General features: G+C 42.8%; 1 protein-coding gene across 1 annotated transcript; it reads left to right on the top strand.

Moving 5' to 3' along the window:
* The first annotated feature begins 1,512 nt into the window (after positions 1 to 1,512).
* Positions 1,513 to 26,639, top strand: LOC120028417 (TLC domain-containing protein 2-like). Its single transcript, XM_038973641.1, has 5 exons — positions 1,513 to 1,691; positions 2,087 to 2,169; positions 9,343 to 9,425; positions 24,671 to 24,839; positions 26,398 to 26,639. The coding sequence occupies exons 1-5, from the start codon at positions 1,513 to 1,515 to the stop codon at positions 26,637 to 26,639; spliced, it is 756 nt and encodes a 251-aa protein (XP_038829569.1).
* Positions 26,640 to 27,583: the final 944 nt, after the last annotated feature.

Genomic DNA, 27,583 nt, shown 5'->3' with positions numbered 1-27,583 from the left:
AGACCTTCATACAAACTTGCTATCCTGAATTCTTGACGCACAGTCGAAGGTGCTGCTATATGCTGCCAGCATGCCCAAAAGCGAGCCACTCTGGGCGCCTAAGCAGCACGCGGCAATTTACCGTGTGCTAGTGTACATGAGCCGCAGGCCTACAATGGAATAATATATGTTGTATCTTGCAGTTGCAGCAAAAGTACTATAATATTAATAATCTATCCGATTGTGTGATGGGTGTGTGATAAGATCTTAATGTCCATCTTGCAGGTCAGACTCCAGACACACCATCCCAGTGACCTGTAGGAGCTTGACCCTGGCATTGACTCATATCTGCAATGGGGGAAAAAATCATATTCCGCAGGGAAAATGTAAAAGGAAGGTTATCTCTGTAGTTTTCCCCCACAAATAAGATAATGCAAAGAGGATGGGTTAAAGAAGCCTTTATTTTTTAAAGAAAAAGCAAATGCTGTCAAATGGGAAATCCATTCTCTCCAAACACTTTTGTGTTTTCCAACCGATGGCGATGAGATTGCGTGCGCTGTCAAAATTGCGAACATAGTTTCCTAGAACAGGCCATGCATTTTCTAAATAACAAACTTTGCTCACCTGTTGTCCTACCAGGCAATGCACTGGTCCCGAGAAAATGAAACATTGAACGTATCTCTCTGTACAATACCGTTGGTCACCTCTGAACATGGGGCCTTTTAGTTTTTTAACCAAAGAGTCTTTCGCGCGTGCATCCCAGTCTGTCACCGCGCAGATGGTCGGGAGACGTCGGAGACCTTTTCTACCCACTGCAGCACCAAGAACCAAACCAAGCTGAACTCATTTTATCCAAGGGTGTAGGCGGGTTGCAATAAAATAACATAGCTATATAATCCATACAGTCATACCCCACACCTGCTCGGGGCTTATTGCTGAAGTATAACACATGGTAACTGATGCCTGTGACGGGCCTGTCGGTCAGCATGATGTTACTTGAACATGAATGAAAATGAGGTGTGCTCTTCGGTAGCCTACTAGGGCAGGGTTTCCCAAACTCGATATGCCTAACAGATTAGGAAAATAAGGAGTCAATATGGATGGAAAGCAATTATAACTACTACACAAGATACATATGTCATATTCTGAGTAGTAGCCTAATTAGCGGTCATGTATGCAATGACCACTAATCACATACCGTATATAGGAGTTACAAAATCAATTGTGTGGCCTAATATCTACCATGACCACAAGAAGTCGCACTTTTCAACACAAAATCAACGTGCGTCTATTTTGTCTGGTACATTTCATGAAAAAAACTATTCCCATAACGCTTTATGAATGAACAGAGGCGCGGTGATAAATTCATGACGCATACTTCAGTGAGTGTAGCTGCGCCCGCTTTGACAGCGTAAATATTAGTCCCGAGCAGAGAGAGCGAGCGCGTCAGATCTTTAACAACTACAGCGCGCGAATTTTCAGACGTTGAATTCTTCAAGTGGAGAAACACACAGACAGGAGTTGGTCGTGGCCATGGAGTTGAATTCAGTGATTTTGACGGCGGGTGGCTCTATTGGATTTTTTAAACTTGTCAATTGTGGTGTCAGTAAACTCCCTATACCTGAGTCTGCTTGCAGAAACGCCTGGAAATGGAGAAATGTATGCACATCTTTCACACACAGTCTGATAACTGGGATATGGGCTGTACTGTGGTGAGTCGTTTTCCACTGCCATGATGCTTAAAATGTAAAGATACATTGTTTTCAATTAGCCCACTGAAAGCTTATACGTTACAGACTAGTAACTGATATAATAGGTTTTATAATACATTTTCATATGTTGATTTTTGTCGGATAAGGTAACGGAATAATGTGGACAATGTTTTGTTCTGGACTGAATTGTGAAATGTTAAATCAATGAATCTATGGTCATATAAAATGCTTCAGATTCTACTTTTATCTAGCCTACACATATTTTCACTATTCTAATTCTGTCAATTTCTCTCCCAATAATAATAAAAAAATATTTCATTGTTTTGAATAAAATATCAATTTGAATTGCTTTCTGCTTATTATCGCAAATGAATTTGTCTATTCTTCCCCTACAGTTTTTTCGTACACCCACAGATGGCCGAAGATTTGATAGGAACCCATTCTGTGTTCTCGCATGCGTTGGTTTCTGTATCAATCGGTGAGTGTGTGTGGATGGGCAGAGGTAAAGGGAAGCGGTGTGTGAGCTGTCCACGCATAGCCACAGGAAGTAGGGGTGCTGGAGGTGCTGCAGCTCCCCCTGATAATTTAAAATAATTTCCCCAAAATTAGGTTATAACAAATAATTTCCCCCAAAATGATATTACTCCTGTCTAAACAGACATGAATCAAATTATTCAAAATACTACACCAGAGAGCTTAATTTAGCTACAGGGGGTCAATAGCTTCTAAAAAAATAGCAGTGGATTAAGTTTTATCACAGGCATTTACAGTTGGGAAGGCTGCAATTTGACCAATACACCCGCCAAATATATAACCGCTTGTTCCGTTGTAGCCAACGCGGACTGATTGAGACAAACACACGCAGGCACTCACACACACTAGCACACACACTATACACACACGTATATTTTTATATTGTTATATGGTGGTATTATACATTTTGTTGTAAATATGTAGTGGGTGTCACGACTCACGCCGAGGGTGGCTCCCCTGCCTGTTCGGGCGGCGCTCGGCGGTCGTCGTCACCGGCCTACTAGCCGCCACGATCCCTTTTTCCCTTGTCTGTTGGTTTAGTCTTATTAGTTGCACCTGTTTCTTTTGTGTTTCTTGATTTCTGGTCTATGTAAACCTGTTAGGCCCGTTTGGGGTTGTGCGGGATTATTTTGTGTTCACTGTCGGTGTTGGATTATTTTCTCTCCGGATCGTTTTGCCCTGTGTGTTTGGGCGGGTCAGTGTTGCTGTGTTTGACGTAACTGTTTTTTTTGACGAAGAGAATAAATCGTCTATTATTGAACCCTCTGCTCTCTGTGCCTGACTCCTACCTTCCACACCTAGTAACTCGTGACAGTGGGTTAATGATGTTATTTGATGTACTTTTATTAAGAAAAGTGTTTGTTAATTGTGTGATGTGTCTGGACCCCAGGAAGAGTAGCTGGCAGCAGCTAATGGGGAGTTTATTTATAGAGTGTGCGACTATTTTTATAGCAGCTAATGGGGAACCATAATAAATACAAATAGATATAATCCATAGAAGGATTTTGGAACTGACTGTTAAACTCATGGCTACACTAGCAATTGCTGTCAGTCCTGACTTGAATGGGAACTGCCATCTATTAATTCTATTTCTGTGGTTGGTTACGGCTGTCAGTAAGCATTTCACAAATTTCAAAATACATTCACGAGAAAAACGTAGCCCTACCTTTTGGAAAGCAAATGCCTACTGGTGAAAAGAGAATACTAATCTGTCTGTAGAAGTTAACTTTATTTCTCAACTTTTGAGCGATTCTGAGCGAACAGCACTACTTTTCAAAGTAGCATAATCTTGAGATATTGGCACAAGCACATCGGCCATCACCGGTGAGTAACCTATGCTCCATCTTCATAATTGAGTCAGTTACTGGAAAGTTAATTTTGTACCCTACTGTAGCCTTGTAACGGTTTTCCTCCTCCTCTTCATCCGAAGAGGAGGAGCAGGGATTGAACCAAAATGCAGCGTTGTGATAAGACATGATTTATTAAAGTAAAGACGAAAAAACACGAAAACACTTTAACAAACTACAAAACAACAAACGACGTAGACGCACCTGAACATATGAACTTACATGACACGAAGAACGCATGAAACAGGAACAGACTACATAAACCGAACAAACAAACAAACCGAAACAGTCCCATGTGGCGTAACGTACATAGACACTGACACAGGAGACAACCACCCACAACAAACAATGTGAAAACACCTACCTTAATATGACTCTCAATCAGAGGAAATGAAAACCACCTGCCTCTAATTGAGAGCCATATCAGGTCACCCTTAAACAAACATAGAAACACATAACATAGACTACCCACCCAAACTCACGCCCTGACCGTCAAACACATACAAAATAACAGAAAACCGGTCAGGAACGTGACAAGCCTATACTATATATCAGGGTTTCCGTTATGAAGATTCGGTGCCGGACAAGTGACTAGGAAGATTTTAATGTATCGAACATTTGAGAAATTTACCGGTCATCCATATGCACTGGGTTCATAACCTAATAGGATGCCCACCCACGCAGCCAGCAAAATCAATATATATTTTTTATTTTATTTAACTAGGCAAGTCAGTTAAGAATAAATTCTTAATTACAATGATGGCCTACCCCGGGCCAAACCCAGACGACGCTGGGCCAATTGTGCGCCGCTCTATGGGACTCCCAATAACGGCCGGATGTGATGCAGCGTGAATTCAAACCAGGTACTGCAGTGACGCCTCTTGCACTGAGATGCAGTGCCTTTGACCGCTGCGCCACTCAGGAGCCCTAAATGAGGGACATTAGCCAAATAAGCCACATTTACATGTCGTTAAAAACAGCCTATAACAACTTACAAAAACACTATTCCTTGTGTTTCGTTGTGGGTTTTTACTTTCCTAAAGCAACAATTGTCCCCCTCACGGTTCAGCTGTCAGAGGCCTATAGGCTTAGGCATCTACTGTGATATAAATATTTAAAAAATAAATAAAAATGAAGAGAAACTTAGCCCTAGCCCCAGAGAAAGAGAGAGGTATGCCGGCGGCATGCTATGACCAACATGCAGGTCTTTATCCTTGTCAGATAAGCTACTGCGTCTGCTATACAGAAGGAGGATAATTCATTATTTTTCGATCAGAATATGTTCTACAAAGATAAACATTATATTGTTAGATTACAGGAGTAACTCTGGTAGGTATAAAACATTCTTCCGCACCTCAAATTCAACTGTCAGAGTCAGTTGGAGCGCCAGTGCGCACTGCCTTCATATCATAGGACTGCAGTATAATAGGCTAATAGCCACACAAAACCTTCACAAGTTTCTGAACTTTATCAAGGTAATGTAAAAAGTAAAGCCATTGTTTATAGGGAAAATACAAGCAGGATATTAATACATTTTAGCAGACGCTCTTATCCAGAGCAATTGGGATTAAGTTTCTTGCTCAAGGGCACACAGTCAGATTTTTCATCAAGTCGTTTAGGGGTTTTGAACCATTGACCTTCAGTTAATGGCCCAATGCTCTTAACCACTAGGCTACCTGCTGCCTATCAGATCTTGGCAAACAACATTGCAGTTGGAAATTAATTTGTCCAAAGAAAATGGCTCAACAGAATCAAACAGAACACTTGCAAACTGGTTTAAACCTTCACAAAAGTTTGAACATGCTATATTGCAGCAATTACCAAGAAAGGCTAGTGCTTACCAAATAACAGCAATAGTCTAATTATATTTATTTTACAACAGGCCTACTTATAACCTATCTTAAACTAAATACGGAGCACACAATTAAAGACAGATTGAACTTAATTTAGCCAACAAATGTCTTAACAGAATAAAACAAAACACACTTTGCATATTTAAAGATGCACTATGCAAAAATCCGCCATTTCCTGGTTGCTAAAATTCTAATAGTTTGCCTAATTTCAGTTTATGTGATAAAACAAGCAAGTATAGTGTAGAGAATCAAGGTCCCATCTAAACCACTGTGAAATATATTTCTCATAAACAAAAATATTGTATTTTAAGCTGTTTTGAAGCTGGTGTACAAAACCGAAAGTAAAAGAAGCAAAAACTAAATGTAAGAATTGGAAGCATAGAAATAGCGCCCATAGAGCAGATCTACCGTGTTTTAGGCTTGCTTTCAATGAGATCTATAACTCTCACATTTATATGCGAATTTGGTTGGGTCGCCAAAAAGTTACATATTGCAGGATTGAAGAATTAGATTGATTAGATTTATTAGATTGATAAATAGGTCTACAATAATAACAATGATAAACAATAATAATGATAAAACAAATTATACTGATACTTTTGGAAGGGCTGGTGAAGCGGTACCGGAGCGCCAAGTCTAGGTCCAAGAGGCTTCTAAACAGCTTCTACCCCCAAGCCATAAGACTCCTCAACATCTAATCAAGTGGCTACCCAGACTATTTGCACGCCCACCCCCTCTTTTATACCGCTGCTACTATCTGTTATTATCTATGCATAGTCACTTTAATAACTCTACCTAGTTGTACATATTACCTCAATTACCTTGACTAACCGGTGTCCCCGCACATTGACTCTGTACCAGTACTCCCTGCATATAGTCTCGTTATTGTTATTTTACTGCTGCTCTTTAACTACTTGTTACTTTTATTTCTTATTGTTATTCGTATATTTTTTTAACTGCATTGATGGTTAGGGGCTTGTATGTAAGCATTTCACTGTAAGGTCTACCGTCACCTGTTGTATTCGGCGCATGTGACTAATACAATTTGATTTGATTTGAAGCAGTGTGGGACTCAGACTATACAAACTCATGTTTGTAATGTGACACAATGAGGGGAAAAAAGCTGAAAAGTTTTTGCCTATATTCTGACCTGCAACACCAGGCCCTGTATTCATAAAGTCTCAAGGTAGGGGTGCTGGTCTCGTATCAGTTTTGCCTTAATTTAGATCATAATGAATAATATTATATAAACAGGGGTGACCTGATCCGATATCAGCACTATGACACACTAGGCTTAGTGAAGCTGGCTGGATCAACAGATTAGACCATCAACAACAGTGGCACTGCGATATGGAACACACACCACCTTCCACGACATGTATATCCTCTATAGATGGTCATGGATTGATCCTGACATGTTCTGCCACACCAATTCACTGAGGAGCTGGACTCCCTTAATTGTGGCTAAATTGTTTCGTAACTGTTGCTTGTGGTTACTGATGCATTCATATGGCAATTTTCTATTATTTGTATGGTTATCTGTCACAATGATCTGTGAGGATCATTATAAGGCAACTATGAAATTGTGTGGATGGACACACTGGACTGACATACCACCTGACCATGTCTATCTCTCAGGTGATTTCGAACAATACTGTGTGTGTGTGTCAGGCAGCCTATACCCTTCCACTGATCTCTCCCCCAATCTCCCCAACACGCTTCACGTGTCTGACAGCAAAAAGTGCTCTGTAGATTGAGAATTAAGCCTGCAGCACAAGTCAAACACCAGACCATAGCTTTCACATTTTTAGGAGTCTCGGCTAGATGGACAAAATCTTTACGCCAAGCTTAGTGTAAACCCCAGCAGTACAGCTCCTTTAAATATAACTTCCTCTATTTTGACTTTGACTCTAATTGGCTAGTGTATTGTTTCCCCCAATGGCATGAGCCCATTTAAATGACCGCATGCCACGCTATAAACTGCTAATTTATTGGATATGTGCCTGGCTAACAAGGGCTCCAACAAGGGCTCCCTTAGAATTCCAAGGATTGTTAGCATTCTCCCAGAGAATCCCACCCACCCCTGAATGCTGCCTGCCAGTGTTGTTAGTTTTGCCAGAGTTCTAGAATCAATGGTGGGGCATTATGTTGCTTCGTCCCAGGCACCGCTTCGGACCTACCCCCGTAGATCACGTGACCCTAGAATGGGCCGTAGCGCCTGAGAAGAAGGCTGTTGATTTATGCCACAGCAGCCTGCCCGGGTCAAAGGCCATCTGTAACAGAGAAGGGAGTCAGGGTGAGGAAGGTAAGGATGGTGCGTCCTCTGGGCCCTGCCTAAAACAATGTGGCGTGACCATGACACTGAGCCTATAGTATTGTTGTCTCTATCAGGCCACAATGCAAAGCCGGAAAGAGAAAGTAATTTCACTATAGGCAATTTCAACATGGCAGTTTGGCCACATAGTGAAAACCCACTATATGTTCGGAGGCCATATTGACAATGTTTGTTTGTTTTTTTGCTCTGATTGACCAAACAACACTAGCCTGGGACTCTGTTTGTGGGCCAAGTTGATGATGTCAGGCCAAGGCAAAGGTGTTGACATTTTGGAATGCAGAACAGTTACATTAGGTACCCTCCCAGGCTGACCAAAGGTAAACGCAGTGTTAGGCACCAAACATGACACTCATGAAGTGCCCCTCTCCTATTGGGTGTGTCATTCTTTTCATTCAAAAATATTTTTGTTTTGAGAATCTGTGATCGTTCACAAAGATTTTCTGATAATAACTATTTCAGTAGACTTCTGTATTATTAGTTACCATCTCAAGAACCAAACATTCCAGGGTTTGGCTGTCAGCCAGTATAAAGACAAGTTGTGTTTGATCTCCATGTCGTTGGACGGTCACTGCCCAAAACCCACAGAACGGAAGAGTTTGGCTCCAGTCCCCATTGTGACAACATATAGAGCTATGCTGCTGTCGTATTTAAACACTACTCAAATAATACAACTTTTTCAGCCACGTGTGGTGTTAGACAGGTTGGAGACTGGGGCAGAAGGACAGGGGCAGGGGGAGAGAGAGATAGAAAGGGGGAAAGAGAGAGACACACAGAGGGAGAGGCAGAGAGAGACAGAACCAATGAATCCTTATGAAACACTGTCAGTGTCATAATGATAAGAGAGCCTGTTGGAAGGCCAACTGACAGAGTGTTGGTCACATGTTACCATGGTTTGATAATGTGAACGCTTGACCTAGGTTGCCTGTCTTCACTGGTTGTAAAATGGCTTTTCTTTATACACCTCTAGGAATGATAAAATATGAATGGATGACACTTTTTAAAAATCTAATATTATGGCTCCTATTTAGTCAAAATCGATTCCCAATGCACGGTGAGAATTATCTTTGGGATTCAATTTGGATGATTTGGTTAAGTAAACATCAGTTGTTTCTTCAGCGTGTGTTTGTCATATACTGTAGCAACTGAGGATGCTCTCAAGGTGCACATCTCATCACTATATTTACAGAAGCTTTTTGCTGTTGTCAAATGGAATATGTAGTAGGAACACAGACTGGGGTTAATTCTAGTCTGCCCTAGTGGAGGACCTCCTCCCCTACACACACACGCATGCGCACGCACACACGCCAGACTATCTTTAACTCTTCATTATTTTTACACCATTCTGAAAAGCCATCTCCATGGTTACACCCATAGCGGAGGACTGATATAAATAGTGTTCTCTAACTGACATCTTGGTTACCATCCTTGGTTTCGTCATGGAAGCGACTGGCAAGAGGGGTCCCCACTAAATATACTTGATATGCCAAATGGTCCTCTACTGAAAAAGCCTTTGTTCTATCGATCTCCATTCCTTTGTTTTGGTTCTAAGCTAGAATATGCCTTTTCTATGTTTTGTTCAACAGGTTACTTCATCTATGACTTCCTTGATATGGTGCTTAACCAGAAGATGATCCTGTCATGGGAGCTCCTATTCCATCACACAGTGGTAAGTGGTCCTCCTGGTAGCATCTAGGAGGTTTGAGGTACACATTGTGTACAACCACAGATCTAGGATCAGGTTACCTTACCTCACTCACCATAACCTTGATCATTAGGGGGATGGTGAATATCTGACCCTGTATCAGCGGTTAGGTAAAACCTAGCCTAGAATCTCCTGTCTCAACCTTATTATCTAGCTAACACACCCACCAGAGAATACTGAAACAGTGCACACACATTTTACACATAAAACCACCACAGTCATTGGACCCTGTTAGCATACAGCACAGATCAAATCACATTTCAGTTTTGCAGATGGCATCACAGGTGCAGCAAAATGCTTATCTCTCTAGCTCCGACAATGCAGCAATATATAGCAATACAATAACAATAATCACATAATCAAAAATAAAAAAATAAAAAGAAGAACAAGAAATGAAGACGTATCAGAACCTGACTGTTAACCTTGTCCAGCTAGCATTCCTCATCAGGCTCCTGACCTGTCAGACATCCCCTTGAGGATGTCAACCCCCAGGCACTCCAGTGTAACAGAGGTCTTTGGACAACCACCCTCGCATGATGAGTAAATTTGCCAGAGACCTGATGAGTTGCATTGGCTCCCTAAGTCAATGCCTAGACGTTAGCTTAGCAGGCTAATGTGCTCTTCTGTCCCTCAGAAAATTGAGTTCTAACCCCATCGGTCACAGTAGCTAGGAACTACCCCTCATTATCGTTCTCTTTCCCATCAAAGCTAGACAGCTCCAGTACTACGTAATAGGCCTCAAATGAGAGCACCTGGTGAAGAGAAATGCTCATTGTTCATCATTGTCCTTTGAGAAAAGTGTTCATTGTTTACCAGCGTTCTTGAGAAAGACCTGATGGTCTTGTTCTCATTCCCTTGAGAATGAATGTCTCATCTTTGTAGAATGCATGGCATGCGCCAATGGTCGTCTGCCTGACCCATTTCCATGGCAATGCTGAGCTTTTGAAGACCTTTTTGTTTGAGGACCTGTTTGGGATGTTGATGTACATTTTTAGATGAGTGGATAGAAGATGATTTGTGTAGGTTTGCACCTGCCTTTCAAGGATTTTGTTGTGTCGGTCTCTGTCTGCCTGTCTCATAGATTTCTTACTTATATACTTAATGTTTGTATATACCCGTCTGAAATTGAGCCAATGTATGTGGGTACATGCCTGTTTATATGTGTGAGCCTCTATAAGTGTGTGTCTCAGTATCTCTCGCACACATGCTGGTGAGTAGTACAGTATTCACACTCAGCCTCTCATGTGTATGTATGACTCACAGCTGGCTGTTCCTCGTCAATGTATCAACACTGTCCAGGGCAAGTCCTGCATATCTAAACTGACTGAATGACTGGACTCATCCTGCCAGGCAGCTCCATATCTAAACTGACTGACTGGCTGACTGACTGGATTCAGCTCAGCTTGTCAGGCAGCTCCATCTGCTTCTGGCCCTGGAAGGTTAGTGAACCAGTGTATTTTGGCTCAGTCTCTCCCTGGACTCCCAGCTCCCCTGATGTCTCCCTATGGTTCTCATCCTCTCCTATCCCAGGGCCAGCAGCCAGCCAGCCAGCCAGCCAGCCAGCCAGCCAGCCAGCCAGCCAGCCAGCCAGCCAGCCAGCCAGCCAGTCCCCCATTCTGAGGTTTTGTTGTTGTTGCTCTTTGCTCCTTTTATTTGCTGGAAGCTCCATTCAGGACAGGAGAAGGAGGAGGTATGGATGAGTGTTGACAGACATGGCTGTAGCCTGGGAGGAACTATGACTTCCACTTTTCCTCTCCTTCTCTCACATCCTCCTTTTTCTCTGTGTTGTGATCCCTTTCTTTTCCCCGCTCCCATCCTCTCTTTTTCTTTATCTCCTTATCAGTCTTTCTTTATTCTCTCTCTCCTTCTCTCCTTGCTCTCACTCTCTCTTTTCCTCCTTCCACCTGGTGTTTACTGCTGGGGTCTGGGCCTGGCAGTAATGATAAATAAGAACATTGCTTTGTGATTTTGGGGAGAAGTAAAGGGAGAGAAACTCTCTTTCTGAATCTGAGATCTCAATGGAGCATTTCGTTGGTCTTTGCTATTGTCTTGTTGACAATTTCTATGGTTTGCGGCAAAAACCGCCTTCGTTTGGCATACCCCATCCTCATCCTCTGAAAGTAATGTTGGTTACAGTCACTCACTTTGTAATCCTGTAGAGGGGTTTCTCTGAAATGCAGACTTAACAACACTAAAGACTCAAGCTAAGGACCGACGCTAAAGAGTTAACAAGGAAAAGCTGTAGTAGTATTTCCAGTAGTCGTCGACCAGGGTTCGTATTCATCAGGGCATATCGTAGCAAAATGGGTCAAAACGATGTGCAACGCAAAACATAAACTAGGGTTTCTTATTGGACAAGTTCAGATAGAAGGCTACCTCCCAGTTTCAGCCCGTTTTCTACCATTTCATGTCTAGTGAACATGACCCAGTCTTAATAACTGGGGGTGGATAAGCTGTCAAACGTTCCATGGAAACTTGGGGATTTTTTCCACATAAGTGGAGCTTGCTGGGTAAGAAAGGTGGGAGTTCTCTTACAATGACATATGGGTACACCACTGGCAGTTTGACACAGAGCAACACAGAGTCCCCTAGTATAGCCAAACAACCACTGACCCCTCCCTTCCTTTGGGAAACTGTCTGTGCCAGAAATAGGGCACCCGTAACAACACAGCACTGCCCCACTCAGATCTGACTGAGAAGATACTGTAAAATATGTATGAAAAAGCATAATGAAGATTCATAACAGAAGATAAGGGCTTTATAAGTGTCTGGAAACAGAACGAAATGCACAGACATTCTGACAAATCCTAGATTTGCATTTGCAGAACTGTAGAAGTTGTCAGGTACGCTTTTTGTTTCAAGGGGTTTTTCTCCTGTAGTTTCAGTAACATTTTTGGAGCTGCCACTGCCCTCGACTGGGTTCATGGAAAAACAAGGAATCATTTACCATAAAACACTCCCCTCTCCTCCTCGTGTGCTGCCACAGTTGGCCATGATATTTGGAAATATTAAGGTTGCTATGAACGAGGGTGAGTAGATGCTAGAGAACTGCTGCAGAAGTTCATGAAAAAAGCATTTTGAGGGCCTCCCGGGTGGCGCAGTGGTCTAGGGCACTGCATCGCAGCGCTAGCTGCGCCACCAGAGACTCTGGGTTCGCGCCCAGGCTCTGTCGCAGCCGGCCGTGACCGGGAGGTCCGTGGGGCGACGCACAATTGGCCTAGCGTCGTCCGGGTTAGGGAGGGTTTGGCCGGTAGGGATATCCTTGTCTCATCTCGCACCAGCGACTCCTGTGGCGGGCCGGGCGCAGTGCGCGCTAACCAAGGGAGCCAGGTGCACGGTGTTTCCTCCGACACATTGGTGCGGCTGGCTTCCGGGTTGGAGGCGCGCTGTGTTAAGAAGCAGTGCGGCTTGGTTGGGTTGGGTTGCGTTTCGGGGGACGCATGGCTTTCGACCTTCGTCTCTCCCGAGCCCGTACGGGAGTTGTAGCGATGAGACAAGATAGTAATTACTAGCAATTGGATACCACGAAAATTGGGGAGAAAAGGGGGTAAAAAAAATTTTTTTTTAAAAGCATTTTGAAAATGGCATTGCATCTAATACAGTTCATTTAAGATATGTAGATCAGCAGGGAAGATGTCATTTGACTCTAGTTGCTTTTACAATTGAACTCTCTATAGCTACGCTCTCAGTTCAAACATTCTCTCACTGTCAGATGTTTTTGAAGGTTTCCACAGTGTGTTTGCCATTTCCCTCATCCCTGTCTCGTTACGCATAATTGAGTTCGCTTATTTGTAGTGCTTAGTGCTGGTAGGGAAGCGAGTGTCATGCGCTACCCTCTAACTGATATTTGGACTGCTGTGTTCCATCTTTGAGATCTACTATCTTATCCGTTCCCCTACATTCTGTATGTGCCCTGTCTACTACTGCTGCCATATTGGGAACCCAGTCTACCCTCCTTGATCCTCCCTCAGGTTCTCTCACCCCATCTCCATGCTTAGTCTATTCTCCACTTGAAGGGTCATAAAACACCAGCCTAAAGATATGAATGGAACTCTGTTCAGTTTACTACGGTGATGATTGATATAAGCAGGCAGTATTGGAGAAGCTGGAAGTTTCCACTTGCTCCCTGTGAGAATGTCATGCGATTGGATCCATGACTTAGGCCTAACTTGGAGACTCAGTGTTCTACAAGAACTTCCGCATGGCCGTATTTGGCCGTCACCGGTGGCTGTGTCACTGTGGTGTGGTGTGACACTTATGGAATGTCATGCCTGCCAGCTTCTCTTCTCCTCCTTTCCTCTCCTGTCCTCTCATTTCTTCTCCCCCAAGCTTCTTCTCTACAGACCCTGATAGTCCTACTCCTGCAGAACAGTCTTTCTCCATGTCCCCTCGTTCTGTCAGATTCCACTGACTCGCAGTCTAATATGGCCGCAGTACAGCAGCCGCCAAAGCTGTGGTACATGCCATGCATTCTGCTTCGTCATTCCAACATTTTTGAACATTCTCAACCCCCTGCTCTCTCTTATGTGTACTCTAAAAGCAAAACAGCAAGTTAAGTTTTAATATCTAATTTGCTTCGGAAGTAAATTCCTTAACATACATTTCCGTAACATGTGGTTTGTATGGTTTGTTAAATTGTGGTTTACTTTTCACAAACCACTAAAATGTCCCTGGACTTGAAGAAGCAATGCCAGCAGGAGCAATTTCATTTGTATAGTAGGCTGCTGAATGTATTTGCAAAATAAATATTCCAAAGAACTTCATGTGTTTCACACAGACACTCCCATTTTGGCCAGGGTTCTATTCTGTGGGTTGAGGAGCCAGAAGGAATACTGCTTGCCGTTTATTTTTGCGCAATTCTCATCTCTTTTAACATGTCGCCTTAACCTAGAGCTATGAGCTATAACCTCATGTGGTGTTTTAGCCCTGTCACTGCATGAATATTATTAGAACTTATAATAGCCAAAGTGAGAACACCAGTTTTCAGTTGGGCTGCCATTCTACCAAGCATCCACCCACCTACTGTGTAGTACAATAGAGAAGGATAATGGGATTCAGAGTGAGATTGAGTGTGAAGGGTAGGAAAGTGGGGTGAGGGAGAGAACGTGTCTATAGATTCTTGGCAGGAGAGTCGGGGTGTTTTTTGCGGCCACATCTCTTTGGAGCAGGGAAACACTCCAAAGAGCACCTGGTGTGTTTCCAGACAGGAGACATCTGGTCTCCACATGAACCCCCTCTCACACACACTCAGCCCAGCTGTCCACCCCCATATCCCCTACACCCACACAGTCAAAACATCACCCCATCCCCCACGAATCCACACACTCAAGACAGCCTCCGCCCCTTTCATCATTTAGCTTTCCATTCCTCAGTGTTGTTCTATACAGTAAACCACTCACCCAATGATACCATCCTATCTAAGGCCCCTCTCATCCAATATCCATACATAGAGTGAACCAGTCACTTGACTATAAGCCAGTCAACCATAAAACATGCAGGGCAGATGAGTAAAGTTCTCAAAAATGCAAGTAAATACATTTTCTTGGAATTCTAATAACTCAGGGAACTGTAAACATTTCGTTGTACGCTGGTATTGCACAGAAACATATTTCTTGTGCCTAGGGCCTGACAATAAGAATGCCAACAACGTCCCCTAGAGAAAAAGTCCTTGCGAAGTCATGATGTCCATACATTGTTATGAAGTGTCCACATTGTCAGAAAAACCCCACATTGTCCCCATGGTCCCCTCATTGTCATGACAACACCTTCAGTTCCAAAGGTTGGGCAGGAAATCCAGATGTGCTTAAACAGAGCGACTGTTGTGAGACGTTGACATGGCAACCAGGAATGCGGTTCTTCGAGGAATCTGCCGCGTTTAGAAACCGTAGAGACAGGCTCAGGGGGAGGAGAATGAGGGAGTTGGCCTTTACTGACTTGAGGAGGAACGGTCTCTATTTGTTTTGTGTGTGTGTCCCACAGAGAGAGATCCCTCCCTGACTTAGCTGCCAGCTAGAAGGATACCTGGGAATTCCAAAGCATGCACGTCTGTGGTTTTCCAGCAACTATGGAATGTGTGTAGTCTTGGGAGGAGAGGATGTACTCAAAAGATATCCCAGATTCCAACATGTGTGTAAGGGAATTCCTATATTTAGCTCACTTACACTTGTTCGGATTACACACCATTAACTGTACGCTGGGTAGTTATGGAAACATTTTCATTTGCTCAACACGTAATGCACAAGTATCCATAGGATAAGTGTATTGTTTCACTGCTAGTAGTGTACATATACAGCCAAGGGGTCACTGAATAGTGTAGGTACATTGTTTTTAAAGTAGCTTCTGTACTAATCAACATCTAGAAGAAACAGTTAGGTGAGAAATAGTGAGGTGAGTCACTGCAAAAACACACCAAAACCCATTCACCCTTCCACACCTATTGCCTGGCAACCACTAGTGAGGACTAGTGACTTGATTATGAATAATGTCACAGCAACCTCTAAACATATTCCATAATGAACTTTGTTTTTCTTTTACCATTACTAACCATGGATACACACCATACACATAATGTTTTGGGTTTTCTTAAATCTATGGTCATCTGTTTAACTTTAGTCTTGTGACATTGACCCTGGTCAGCCCTAGAAGCGTCATCATAGTATCTACTACTGCGGATGCGTGTTATTTTATGTAATGTGGATGTGTGTGTTTATGTAAGCTTGTATGTACAGTGGGGCAAAAAAGTATTTAGTCAGCCACCAATTGTGCAAGTTCTCCCACTTAAAAAGATGAGAGAGGCCTGTAATTTTCATCATAGGTACACTTCAACTATGACAGATAAAATGAGAAAGAAAATCCAGAAAATCACATTGTAGGATTTTTAATGAATTTATTTGCAAATTATGGTGGAAAATAAGTATTTGGTCACCTACAAACAAGCAAGATTTCTGGCTCTCACAGACCTGTAACTTCTTCTTTAAGAGGCTCCTCTGTCCTCCACTCGTTACCTGTATTAATGGCACCTGTTTGAACTTGTTATCAGTATAAAAGACACCTGTCCACAACCTCAAACAGTCACACTCCAAACTCCACTATGGCCAAGACCAAAGAGCTGTCAAAGGACACCAGAAACAAAATTGTAGACCTGCACCAGGCTGGGAAGACTGAATCTGCAATAGGTAAGCAGTTTGGTTTGAAGAAATCAACTGTGGGAGCAATTATTAGGAAATGGAAGACATACAAGACCACTGATAATCTCCCTCGATCTGGGGCTCCACGCAAGATCTCACCCCGTGGGGTCAAAATGATCACAAGAACGGTGAGCAAAAATCCCAGAACCACACGGGGGGACCTAGTGAATGACCTGCAGAGAGCTGGGACCAAAGTAACAAAGCCTACCATCAGTAACACACTATGCCGCCAGGGACTCAAATCCTGCAGTGCCAGACGTGTCCCCCTGCTTAAGCCAGTACATGTCCAGGCCCGTCTGAAGTTTGCTAGAGAGCATTTGGATGATCCAGAAGAAGATTGGGAGAATGTCATATGGTCAGATGAAACCAAAATAGAACTTTTTGGTAAAAACTCAACTCGTTGTGTTTGGAGGACAAAGAATGCTGAGTTGCATCCAAAGAACACCATACCTACTGTGAAGCATGAGGGTGGAAACATCATGCTTTGGGGCTGTTTTTCTGCAAAGGGACCAGGACGACTGATCCGTGTAAAGGAAAGAATGAATGGGGCCATGTATCGTGAGATTTTGAGTGAAAACCTCCTTCCATCAGCAAGGGCATTGAAGATGAAACGTGGCTGGGTCTTTCAGCATGACAATGATCCCAAACACACCGCCCGGGCAACGAAGGAGTGGCTTCGTAAGAAGCATTTCAAGGTCCTGGAGTGGCCTAGCCAGTCTCCAGATCTCAACCCCATAGAAAATCTTTGGAGGGAGTTGAAAGTCCGTGTTTCCCAGCAACAGCCCCAAAACATCACTGCTCTAGAGGAGATCTGCATGGAGGAATGGGCCAAAATACCAGCAACAGTGTGTGAAAACCTTGTGAAGACTTACAGAAAATGTTTGACAACTGTCATTGCCAACAAAAGGTATATAACAAAGTATTGAGATAAACGTTTGTTATTGACCAAATACTTATTTTCCACCATAATTTGCAAATAAATTCATTAAGAATCCTACAATGTGATTTTCTGGATTTTTTTTTCTCATTTTGTCTGTCATAGTTGAAGTGTACCTATGATGAAAATTACAGGCCTCTCTCATCTTTTTAAGTGGGAGAACTTGCACAATTGGTGGCTGACTAATTACTTTTTTGCCCCACTGTATGTGTCACGACCGTCGTATGAATAATTGGACCAAGGCGCAGCGTGAGTAGAGTTCCACATTTTAATGATAGTGAAACTTCAAAACAACAAAGATATAACGATCGTGAAATACGCAGCGCACATAGGCACTCATACACAACAATATCCCCCATAGCAGGTGGGAAAAAGGACATACTAAGTATGATCCCCAATTAGAGGTAACGATTATCAGCTGCTTCCAATTGGGAACCATACACACACCAACATAGAAATATAATACCTAGAAACCACCCTAGTCACGCCCTGACCTATTACACCATAGAGAACCCAGAGGGCTCTCTATGGTCAGGGCATGACAGTATGTGTATATGTGTGAACATGATGGTTCATACACGTATCTTTTACGTGTAGACTTTGACCCCTCGCTACACTCCCGTACTGTACATAACTTCCTCTCCTGAACCATACCCTGGCCCTGCTTTATACAAGGCTTTCCCATTAGTTCCTTACCATAGACTTGCCAAGCCCATTTTCACTTCCCTTACACTAAGGGAAGGGGAAATGGCTCCATCTGTCTACTCGAGTCCAGTATTGACCCGTTGCTATCAGTGTAAATGTTTGAGTGTGATGGTCGCTATGGAGCATGGCGTTATTAGTCAGTAAACTGCTCTCTGGGACCAGCCTATGGGGTGGGGGTGGGGGGGGCTGGTGAGTGTTGTAACGAGTGTTGAATGCAGTGGTGGTTATGGGGTTGTGTGTGTGAGCTTACAAGACTGGTTGTGCAACCCAACTTTACAGTAAACGCCTTGTGTGGGTTTTTCTTCATGAAAAACATTTTGTTAGGAATACCTGTTACCGTTTTGATTCTTAGAATCATGACTAGTCAAGATGACACAGAACTCCTGCTGTTGCTATGTTCTTCATAGTTAGAGGCCACTATATTAGGCAACCCACTCTCTGATGTCATCCCACTCAACCCACTCTCTTTAATCTTTAGCCTTGTGATAAAATCACAAAAGCATCAAACACGTAACACCCCATTTTGGGTTTGGCATGCTTATTGAGTGTGTGTGTGTGAAGTTTGTGTGCATGTGCGTGATAGTATATTGTACAGGGAGTTAGGGTCTGAGTGTTGTTTATGCCTTCCTGTTATATTTAGGCCCTGTGAGGAATTTGTGGGATGCAGTGATACTACCTGACTGCCTGGTCCCTGTCCCCATGTTTACATTACCCATACTGCACTGCCCTGAGGAGTGGCCATCACAAAGGCTGTTAACCTTCACCTTTGACGCTGTGATGAGACACATTAAGATTTGGTGTGAGGGGGTGCTCGTCAAATCAAATCTAAATGTATTGGTTGCGTACACAGTTTTGCAGATGTCATCGCAGGTGCAGCGGAATGCTTATGTCTATAGCTCCAACAAAGCAGCAATATCTCGCAATACAACAACAATACACACATAATCCAAAAGTAAAAATAAATAAATACAAGAAAGGAAGACATATCAGAACGAGCAATATCAAAGTCCGGATATGAATAAATATATGTATGTGAATGGTATGTATAGACCAGGGTTAGGCAACTATATTCAGCCGCGGGCCGTTTTTTGTCCGAGCAAATGGTCTGGGGGCCAGAAGATTATAATTTAAGCCCAACAAATTGACCACAACTAAACCCCAAAAAGAGATATATTATTTTTCAAACAATCTTTTCATACCTTACATTCTCATACCTTACATTTTTATTTGTGGGAATAATTGGAAACAGATTTACTAAATAAAACTACATTTCAGCTGGTAATTTAGTCTTTTGTGACCAAAAACTAAACTTTTTTATTTTTTACAAATATAGTCACTCGCAGCCGGTTTTGGGCCTCCTGTTACCGACCCCTGATATAGACAGTATGGACAGTGTATGAATAGAAAAGGTATGTACAGCAGTAGTTATATAGGATTGGCCATGACTAGAGTACAGTATATACATATAAAGTGGGTAAAAAGTTATGTAAACATTATTAAAGTGCCCATCGTGATTCCATTTTTTGTTATGTTTTTTTAAAGGGCAGCAGTCTCTACGGTGCAGTGTAGAATACCTGGTGGTAGTCGGCTAGTGACCGTGTCAAAGGTGTAGGGCAGGGTACTGGGCAGAGGCTGGCTAGTGATGACTGTTTAACAGTCTGATGGCCTGGAGATGAAAGCTGTTTATCAGTCTCTCGGTCCATGCTTTGATGCACCTGTACTGTTTCCACCTTCTAGATGGTAGCGGTGTGTGTGTGTGTGTGTAGCGTGTCTTCATTTCATCATTCTGATTATCCTGCAGAACAGGCTGCTCAGGCTGCCAATATTCACTCCGGAAGCCTTTTTTTGTCCTGAGGTTTCATTTAATCTGTAACCAGGGGAACAGGTTTGGTTCCAGGTGTGTCTCTACCACTCAGAGAGGTAGGTGCTCTGAAGATGGACTGACTCTGTTCCATTCACACCTGGCTGACATTTTGGTTTCTCTGCTGCCTTATCTTTGTCTGCCATCTTGGCCATGACCCTACAAATCTTAGGAGGAAGTTGCATCTAAAGGCTTTTCTACATCAAAGTCCATTCTATGTTATTCCTACAAATGGAGTATCTATGCCACGTTTTTATCCTCCGCCTTCGTAGGTCTGCCACTGCTGTGTGTCACCTTGGCTCTTCCTGAACAACATCGGCCATCTTGGCTCTATCTGTCCCTTATCTGCCATTCTTTACTGTGGTTAAGGAAATACATACACACACACATACTGTTTTCACCCTTTCTCCTTTATCCCCAACCTGTTCAATATACACAAAACGAGATAATTATTTTGAAACGAGGGTTCCGCTGCTGATTTTTGCTTTCCGTTTCAAAACGTATTGCTACGTTGTACCCTACTGAACACGACACAGCAGCACATACTGTAGGGACAAGGTTAACCTCACCGTGCCCACAGACTGGGTCCCCTGCCAGCAGTCTCATCACCCTGGCCCTGTGTGTATCCACTATGTGTCTGTCTGTGGCACTGTTAATAAGCTACCAGCAGCTAGATGTCCAGGTTTACCTTGGCTTAGCAGGGGATAGCCTGCTAAAATTTGATTTGATTTGATTTAATGCTGAATCATTCTAATGGTCCAGGGGGCTGTCTTATCTGTGTTGACCCAGGGAAGGGGGCATTACAGTAGCTTCAACCCCAGCCAGTGGGGCTCACGGTCGGGCACGGTTTGGGGATTCATCCCCTCTCATGGTTTGATTTGATTTAATTAGGTTGACTGACAAGTCCCAGCCAGGACCCAGGCTATGGTCTCTGGTCCTAATCCTACCCCACAAAGAGCCACATGCCTGAGCTCGGGCCTAGTGATGACCCACTGTCTCTCTCAGGATGAGTTCAGATGGGTCAGTTGGGACATACTCGGTGCTTTGCGACTACCATCTCCAGATGATGGCCTGACTGATTCGCTGGGTCATAGTAAGGCATAAAGGTTTTGTAACCACTGGCTGCTGTATTAAATGGCTGGCTGCTGTATAAGAGATGTACAGTTCATCTCACGTGTTTTATAGTAGTAGGGTGTGTGTAGCTTGTGTAAGGTGATAGTGTGTAGCTTGTGTAAGGTGATAGTGTGTGGCTTGTGTAAGGTGATAGTGTGTGGCTTGTGTAAGGTGGTATAGTGTGGAGATTGTGTAAGGTGATATATTGTGGAGATTGTGTAAGGGGTTATTGAGTGCCTTCTCACCCACTTATATCAATGATTACAGTCAGTTATTATATACATGGCTCTGATTACCCCCTACCTTCCCAAGAACAGGGAGGAAACTACAATCAGTGGCTCTACTGAAGATCCCGCTCACTAACAACACTCCTCAAACATCATAAAGGAAGCCATGGACATACAAGCAGGCATAAACACACATACTAGGATCTCCAATGAGTCTGATAAGTCTATTGTCCCAGGAATCATTATTTTTAACTAGGCAAGTCAGTTAAGAACAAATTCTTATTTGCAATGACGGTCTAGGGACAGTGGGTTAACTGCCTTTTTCAGGGCAGAACAACAGATTTTTACCTTGTCAGATCAGGGATTCAATCTAGCAACCTTTCAATTACTTGCCCAATGCTCTAACCACTAGGCTACCTGCCTTATGCAGGCTTTTTATTTCAACCAGTAATCCATGGTCAAATTCTACTATTTGAAGTATCACATATAGGTAACCAAAATAGTGTCTGAACATCTAACAGTATTCATGAAATAGGTGATTCAAAAATGTGTGTTCTAATTAACCAAGCAGTTGTTCTTAATACATACAGCAAGTGTCTGTCTTGATGTTCAGCTGAAGTGAGAACCAGTCTACACAGTGAGTGCCAACGATCAACGTTGAGAGACCATACAAGACGTCACAGAGAGAGCTGCTAGGTGATAGATAACTACAGTATGTAAACAGAATCCTGGCCATGAGGTCTCTTATCAGGGCATGAGGTCTCTTATCAGGGCATTATATAAGGCTATTATTTGACCTCCACAGTTCCTGTTTGAGTGTCCCTGGGGAGATGTCTGTGTGTGTGTGACCAGGAGGAATGATAAGACAGCTTGAGGTTTAGTGTGAGTGTGTATATATAAGAGACTGGGGTGTTTACCTGGGGCTTCTCTCTGGGGAGAGAGTCACACACACCTTATTGACTAAGAGCAGCATGTGATTAGGGCCTCTATATTAGAAAATAGGGGAAGATAGGACATAATACATGTCAGTGCTGGCCTACTGGTAGTCTGGCTAAATAGGTGTTATTATTCAGACATGCTTGGACTTGAGTTGCTACATGTAAGCGTCTCATTCTGTCTTTTTATTCCTGTTGAGGGGGTAGCCACTAGCTGGTGTGTGTGCTGACCTTTAGACTAGACCCCAGTGTGTGTGTGGTGCTGTATATCACATGACCATTTGTTAGTTTAGGGACGGCACCTCCTCCGTTGATTTCAGCCTCCCCCCTGGGGCCACACACACACACTTAAAGCCTCCCATTGGGTCCTGCCTAATTGTTAAGCTCAGTCTCACAACCAAGCCATTGAGGATGTTTGAACCTTTGTGCTTTACATTGCTACATTGGTGTGCCAGTAACTGCTTTGTAACATGGTCTACAGTTAGTTCTGGGGGGCTAAGGTTGCGTTTCAATTGGCACCCTATTCCCTAAGTAGTTTGCTACTTTTGTGCACACGCATGTAGTGCACTAAATTGAGAATAGGGTTCCATTTGGGAGACAGACTGAGTAATCCAGTGGTTTGAATGGAGAGTAGTGACAGTGTGGAGAAGGTTAGGGTTAGTAACAGTGTGGAGAAGGTTAGGGTTAGTAACAGTGTGGAGAAGGTTAGGGTTAGTAACAGTGTGGAGAAGGTTAGGGTTAGTAACAGTGTGGAGAAGGTTAGGGTTAGTAACAGTGTGGAGAAGGTTAGGGTTAGTAACAGTGTGGAGAAGGTTAGGGTTAGTAACAGTGTGGAGAAGGTTAGGGTTAGTAACAGTGTGGAGAAGGTTAGGGTTAGTAACAGTGTGGAGAAGGTTAGGGTTAGTAACAGTGTGAACAGGGTGAGGTCATTGTACTACTAGGGTGTTGTTCTTTCGGAATGGGATATTTTAGGAAAACATAAATCTGCCCTCCAGTCTGCTACAGTAACTAAGTTGGATGTGAGATTTACTGATCAAACTCTGACACACAATACAATACAGACCTTGTAAAGGCAGCTGCAGTCTAATAACATATTTTTCAAAAGATTTCCCTGAAGTTGTTGTATACAGAGCAGAACATACATTCATGGTGTCTCTATTGTAGACTGGCACTGGGTGCCACCTATTGGTTCTGGTACACTACTACAACATCACCCCCTGTTACCAAAGACTCTCTCACAGATAGAACAATGAGACAGATATTTCACAGGATGTATATGTGAAGCATCTGCGTGGCGTTTCTACTCACTACCAAATATGGTAGTGAGAGGAAGCCCAGTGGCCGGCAGTGGGAGAAGATGGAACAAGATGGATTTTGGCCGACCTTCTGCAAATGTTCTCATCGATGAAACATTTGATCTCAATACAGTTTTCTGTTTCCAAAACTATAATCTGTTAAGAACAGAGTGGACTACATTTTATAGACTTTAATCTTTGCCAAAGTTGTAAAAAATTGAGTTGTTTAGGAGTGCACGCCAACTTCACAGAGTAGGCGTTCCCTAACGGAAATATGCAGAGGTATGCTAGAACGGGCTAATAAGATCTCGCTAGCTCGTGCTTGGCTCTGCCCACCTCCTTGCTTGTTCTGCCCACTATAACTCATTTGTTCACATTGAAAACGACATGCTGTAGTCTATCTTGGTTTGGTTATAAAATCTTAGACCATCTGATATGCTGTAACCTCACTGACTTTAATTTCATAACCATGACCTTGCAGATGTTTGATAAGCATGTTGACATTCCTCAATGTAATTATATAGTGTTTGACATTCAGAGGCATGTATCAAATAAAGGAAAAACAATTGCTTGTTATGAGAATCTAACTATGACATTTTCCTGGAAATAATACAATATTTATCATAAAAATAAAGGCTGTAGTGTTGTGAGTCAGACAGAGATGGTCACAGGATGTGGTGCGTTTTGCACCGTTGTTAATATGGTAGACATGACCTAAGTCATGAGATCCCAGTCATCCCACTACTACCTCATGAGATGATGGTTAACCATGTGACTTCTGGGTAGAGGAGTTAGTTGTTTTTTTGTTATGTTAGGACTCGTGAGTTGACTTGGACTCGAAAGCTGGGACTTAGGACTTGAGTCAAACTCTCGATTTAGGAACCTGAATACATCACTGCCACTAAGTGACTAACTTTCTCTCATTCTCTCTCCCTCTTCTTCCTCCAAGGTGATCAGCTGTTTCGGCATCGCCGTCCTGACCGGTCGCTATGTTGGATTTGCTGTGGTCGCCCTCCTGGTTGAGATCAACTCTGTGTTCCTCCACCTGCGGCAGATCTTACGCATGGCCAGCCTAGCAGCGGGCGACCTCTACCGCATCAACAGCATGGTCAACCTAGGTACTGTCATGTTCATAAGGTTTCAATGATGAAAGCATATTTTTAATGAACAGCTGGCTTGTGCTAGTCATTATCTATAACTTCACATCATGAGTTGCCATGAAGGGGTTTGTCTACATGACGTTTCAACTGTCGTAAAGCACTGTTGTGAGTAGATTATACAAATGTTAGCACCATAGAATTACATACAGAATTACATACACACTGAACAAAAATATAAACGCAACATGTAGTGTTGGTCCTATATTTTATGAAATTCTGAGTACAAATTTGTTTACATCCCTATTAGTAAGCATTTCTCCTTTGCCAAGATAATCTACCTGACTAATGTGGCATATAAAGAAGCTGATTAAACATACTGATCATTACACAGGTGCCCTTTGTTCTGAGGACATTAAAAGGCCAATCTAATATGTGCAGTTTTGTCACACAACACAATGCCACAGATGTCTCAAGTTTTGAGGGAGCATGCAATTGGCATGCTGACTTCAGGAATGTTCACCAGAGCTGTTGCCAGAGAATTGAATGTTAGTTTCTCTACCATAAGCCGCCTCCAACGTTGTTTTAGAGAATTTGGCAGTATGTTCAACCAGCCTCACAACCGCAGAGCACGTGTATGGCGTCATGTGGGCAGGTGGTTTGCTGATGTGAACAGAGTGCCCCATGGTGCCGGTAGGGTTATGGTATGGGCAGGCATAATGTCACGTTCCTGACCTGTTTTCTGTTGTTTTGTATGTGTTTAGTCGGTCAGGGCGTGAGTTGGGGTGGGCATTCTATGTTATGTGTATCTATGTTGGTTAATGGGTTACCTGATATGGTTCTCAATTAGAGGCAGGTGGTTTACGTTTCCTCTGATTGAGAGCCATATTAAGGTAGGTTGTTTCACATTGTTTGTTGTGGGTGGTTGTCTTCCGTGTCTGTGTCTATGCACCACACGGGACTGTTTCGGTTTGTTCGTTCATTTTATGTAGTCTGTTCCTGTTCATGCGTTCTTCGTGTATATGTAAGTTCGTTAGTTCAGGTCTGTCTACGTGCGTTTGTTATTTTGTAATTATATAGTGTATTTCGTGTCAGTGTTCGTCTTGTCAAATAAATCATTATGTCATCATACCTCGCTGCACATTGGTCTTCCGATCCCTCTCTCCTCTCCTCGTCCGAGGAGGAGGAAGAGCTAGAGTTACGTTACACATAAGCTACGGACAACGAACGCAATTGCATTTTATCGATGGCAATTTCAATGCACAGAAATACCAGCGGGCAATTTCAATGCACAGAAATACCTGTTATCATGACGAGATCTTGAGGCCCATTGTAAAGGCCCATTTTTTAAAAATGTATCTGTGACCAACAGTCATGGGAAATCCATAGATCAGGCCCTAATGAATTTATTTAAATTGACTGATTTCCTCAATTGAACTGTAACTCAGTAAAATCTTTGAAATTGTTGAATGTTGCGTTTATATTTTTGTTCAGTATAGAAATACATATCATTTAATAAGATATATGTTCTTGCCACTAAGACGTTATACTGAAAGTAACAACCTGCATATCATTCCAGGTACCTACGTGGTGTTCCGGATCAACACCCTGGCCTGGATGACCCGCTGGCTGGTCCTGAACCGGGAAAACGTCCCCCTGTTCAGCTACACAGCTGGGAGTGTAGGGCTTGCCATCATGACCGCCATGAATATAGTCCTGTTCTACCGCCTGCTGAGGTCTGACTTCCTCAAGAGTAGTGCACCCATGCCCACAGAGGTTAAAGAGAGTAGAGGGCAAGGAGAGGGAAAGAAGGAGATGTAGTGTGGGATAATCTCTCTCCTGTTTTGGGGTACAGGCATTTACAATTTACACACACAAAGTCTATTGAATGATAGCCAAAAATACACGTATGTATAAAATATACAATTCTACTATTCATTACATTTTTTCCTCATCAATCTACACACAATACCCCATATGACAAAGCCAAAACAGGTTTAGTCATTTTTGCAAATTAATTTGAAAAAACCCCCCGGAAATATCACATTCACATAAGTATTCAGACCTTTGGCAGCGATAACAACCTTGAGTCTTCTTGGGTATGACGCTGCAAGCTTGGCACACTTATATTTGGGGAGTTTATCCCATTCTTCTCTGCAGATCCTCTCAAGCTCTGTCAGGTTGGATGGGGAGCATTGCTGCACAGCTATTTTCAGGTCTCTCCAGAGATGTTCGATTGGGTTCTAGTCCGGGCTTTAGCTGGGCCACTCAAGGACATTCAGTGACTTGTCCCGATGCCACTCTTGGCTGTGTGCTTAGGGTTTTTGTCCTGTTTTCATCTTTGTCAGGTTGTCATCAAGGATCTCTTTGTACTTTACTCCATTCATCTTTCCCTCGAGGAGGGAAAAAAAAGGGTCTATTTCAGTTTTTTGTTTTGAATACACTTCTAAAACCCTGTTTTTGCTTTATCATTATGAGTTATTGTGTGTAGATTAATGAGGGGAAAAAATAATTTAATCAATTTTAGAATACGGCTGTAACCTAACAAAATGTGGAAAAAGTCAAGGCATTTGAAATTATACATATGAAATGTCTTACAGGTTGAGGTGCAAATCCCATAGCACTGACAAAGAAAAAATCTATATATAAAAATATACATACTACAGGGAATCATTGAATCCAAACCTGTGTCTTCTTGAACATGTTGTAAACATGCTGAGTAACACTAGCACTAAGAATTTAAGACGTTTATTGGCCAATTCTTA

Source organism: Salvelinus namaycush, chromosome 34 (genome assembly GCF_016432855.1).
Source record: "Salvelinus namaycush isolate Seneca chromosome 34, SaNama_1.0, whole genome shotgun sequence".
Taxonomy (NCBI): domain Eukaryota; kingdom Metazoa; phylum Chordata; class Actinopteri; order Salmoniformes; family Salmonidae; genus Salvelinus; species Salvelinus namaycush.
This window is presented reverse-complemented; position numbering and strand designations above follow the sequence as displayed.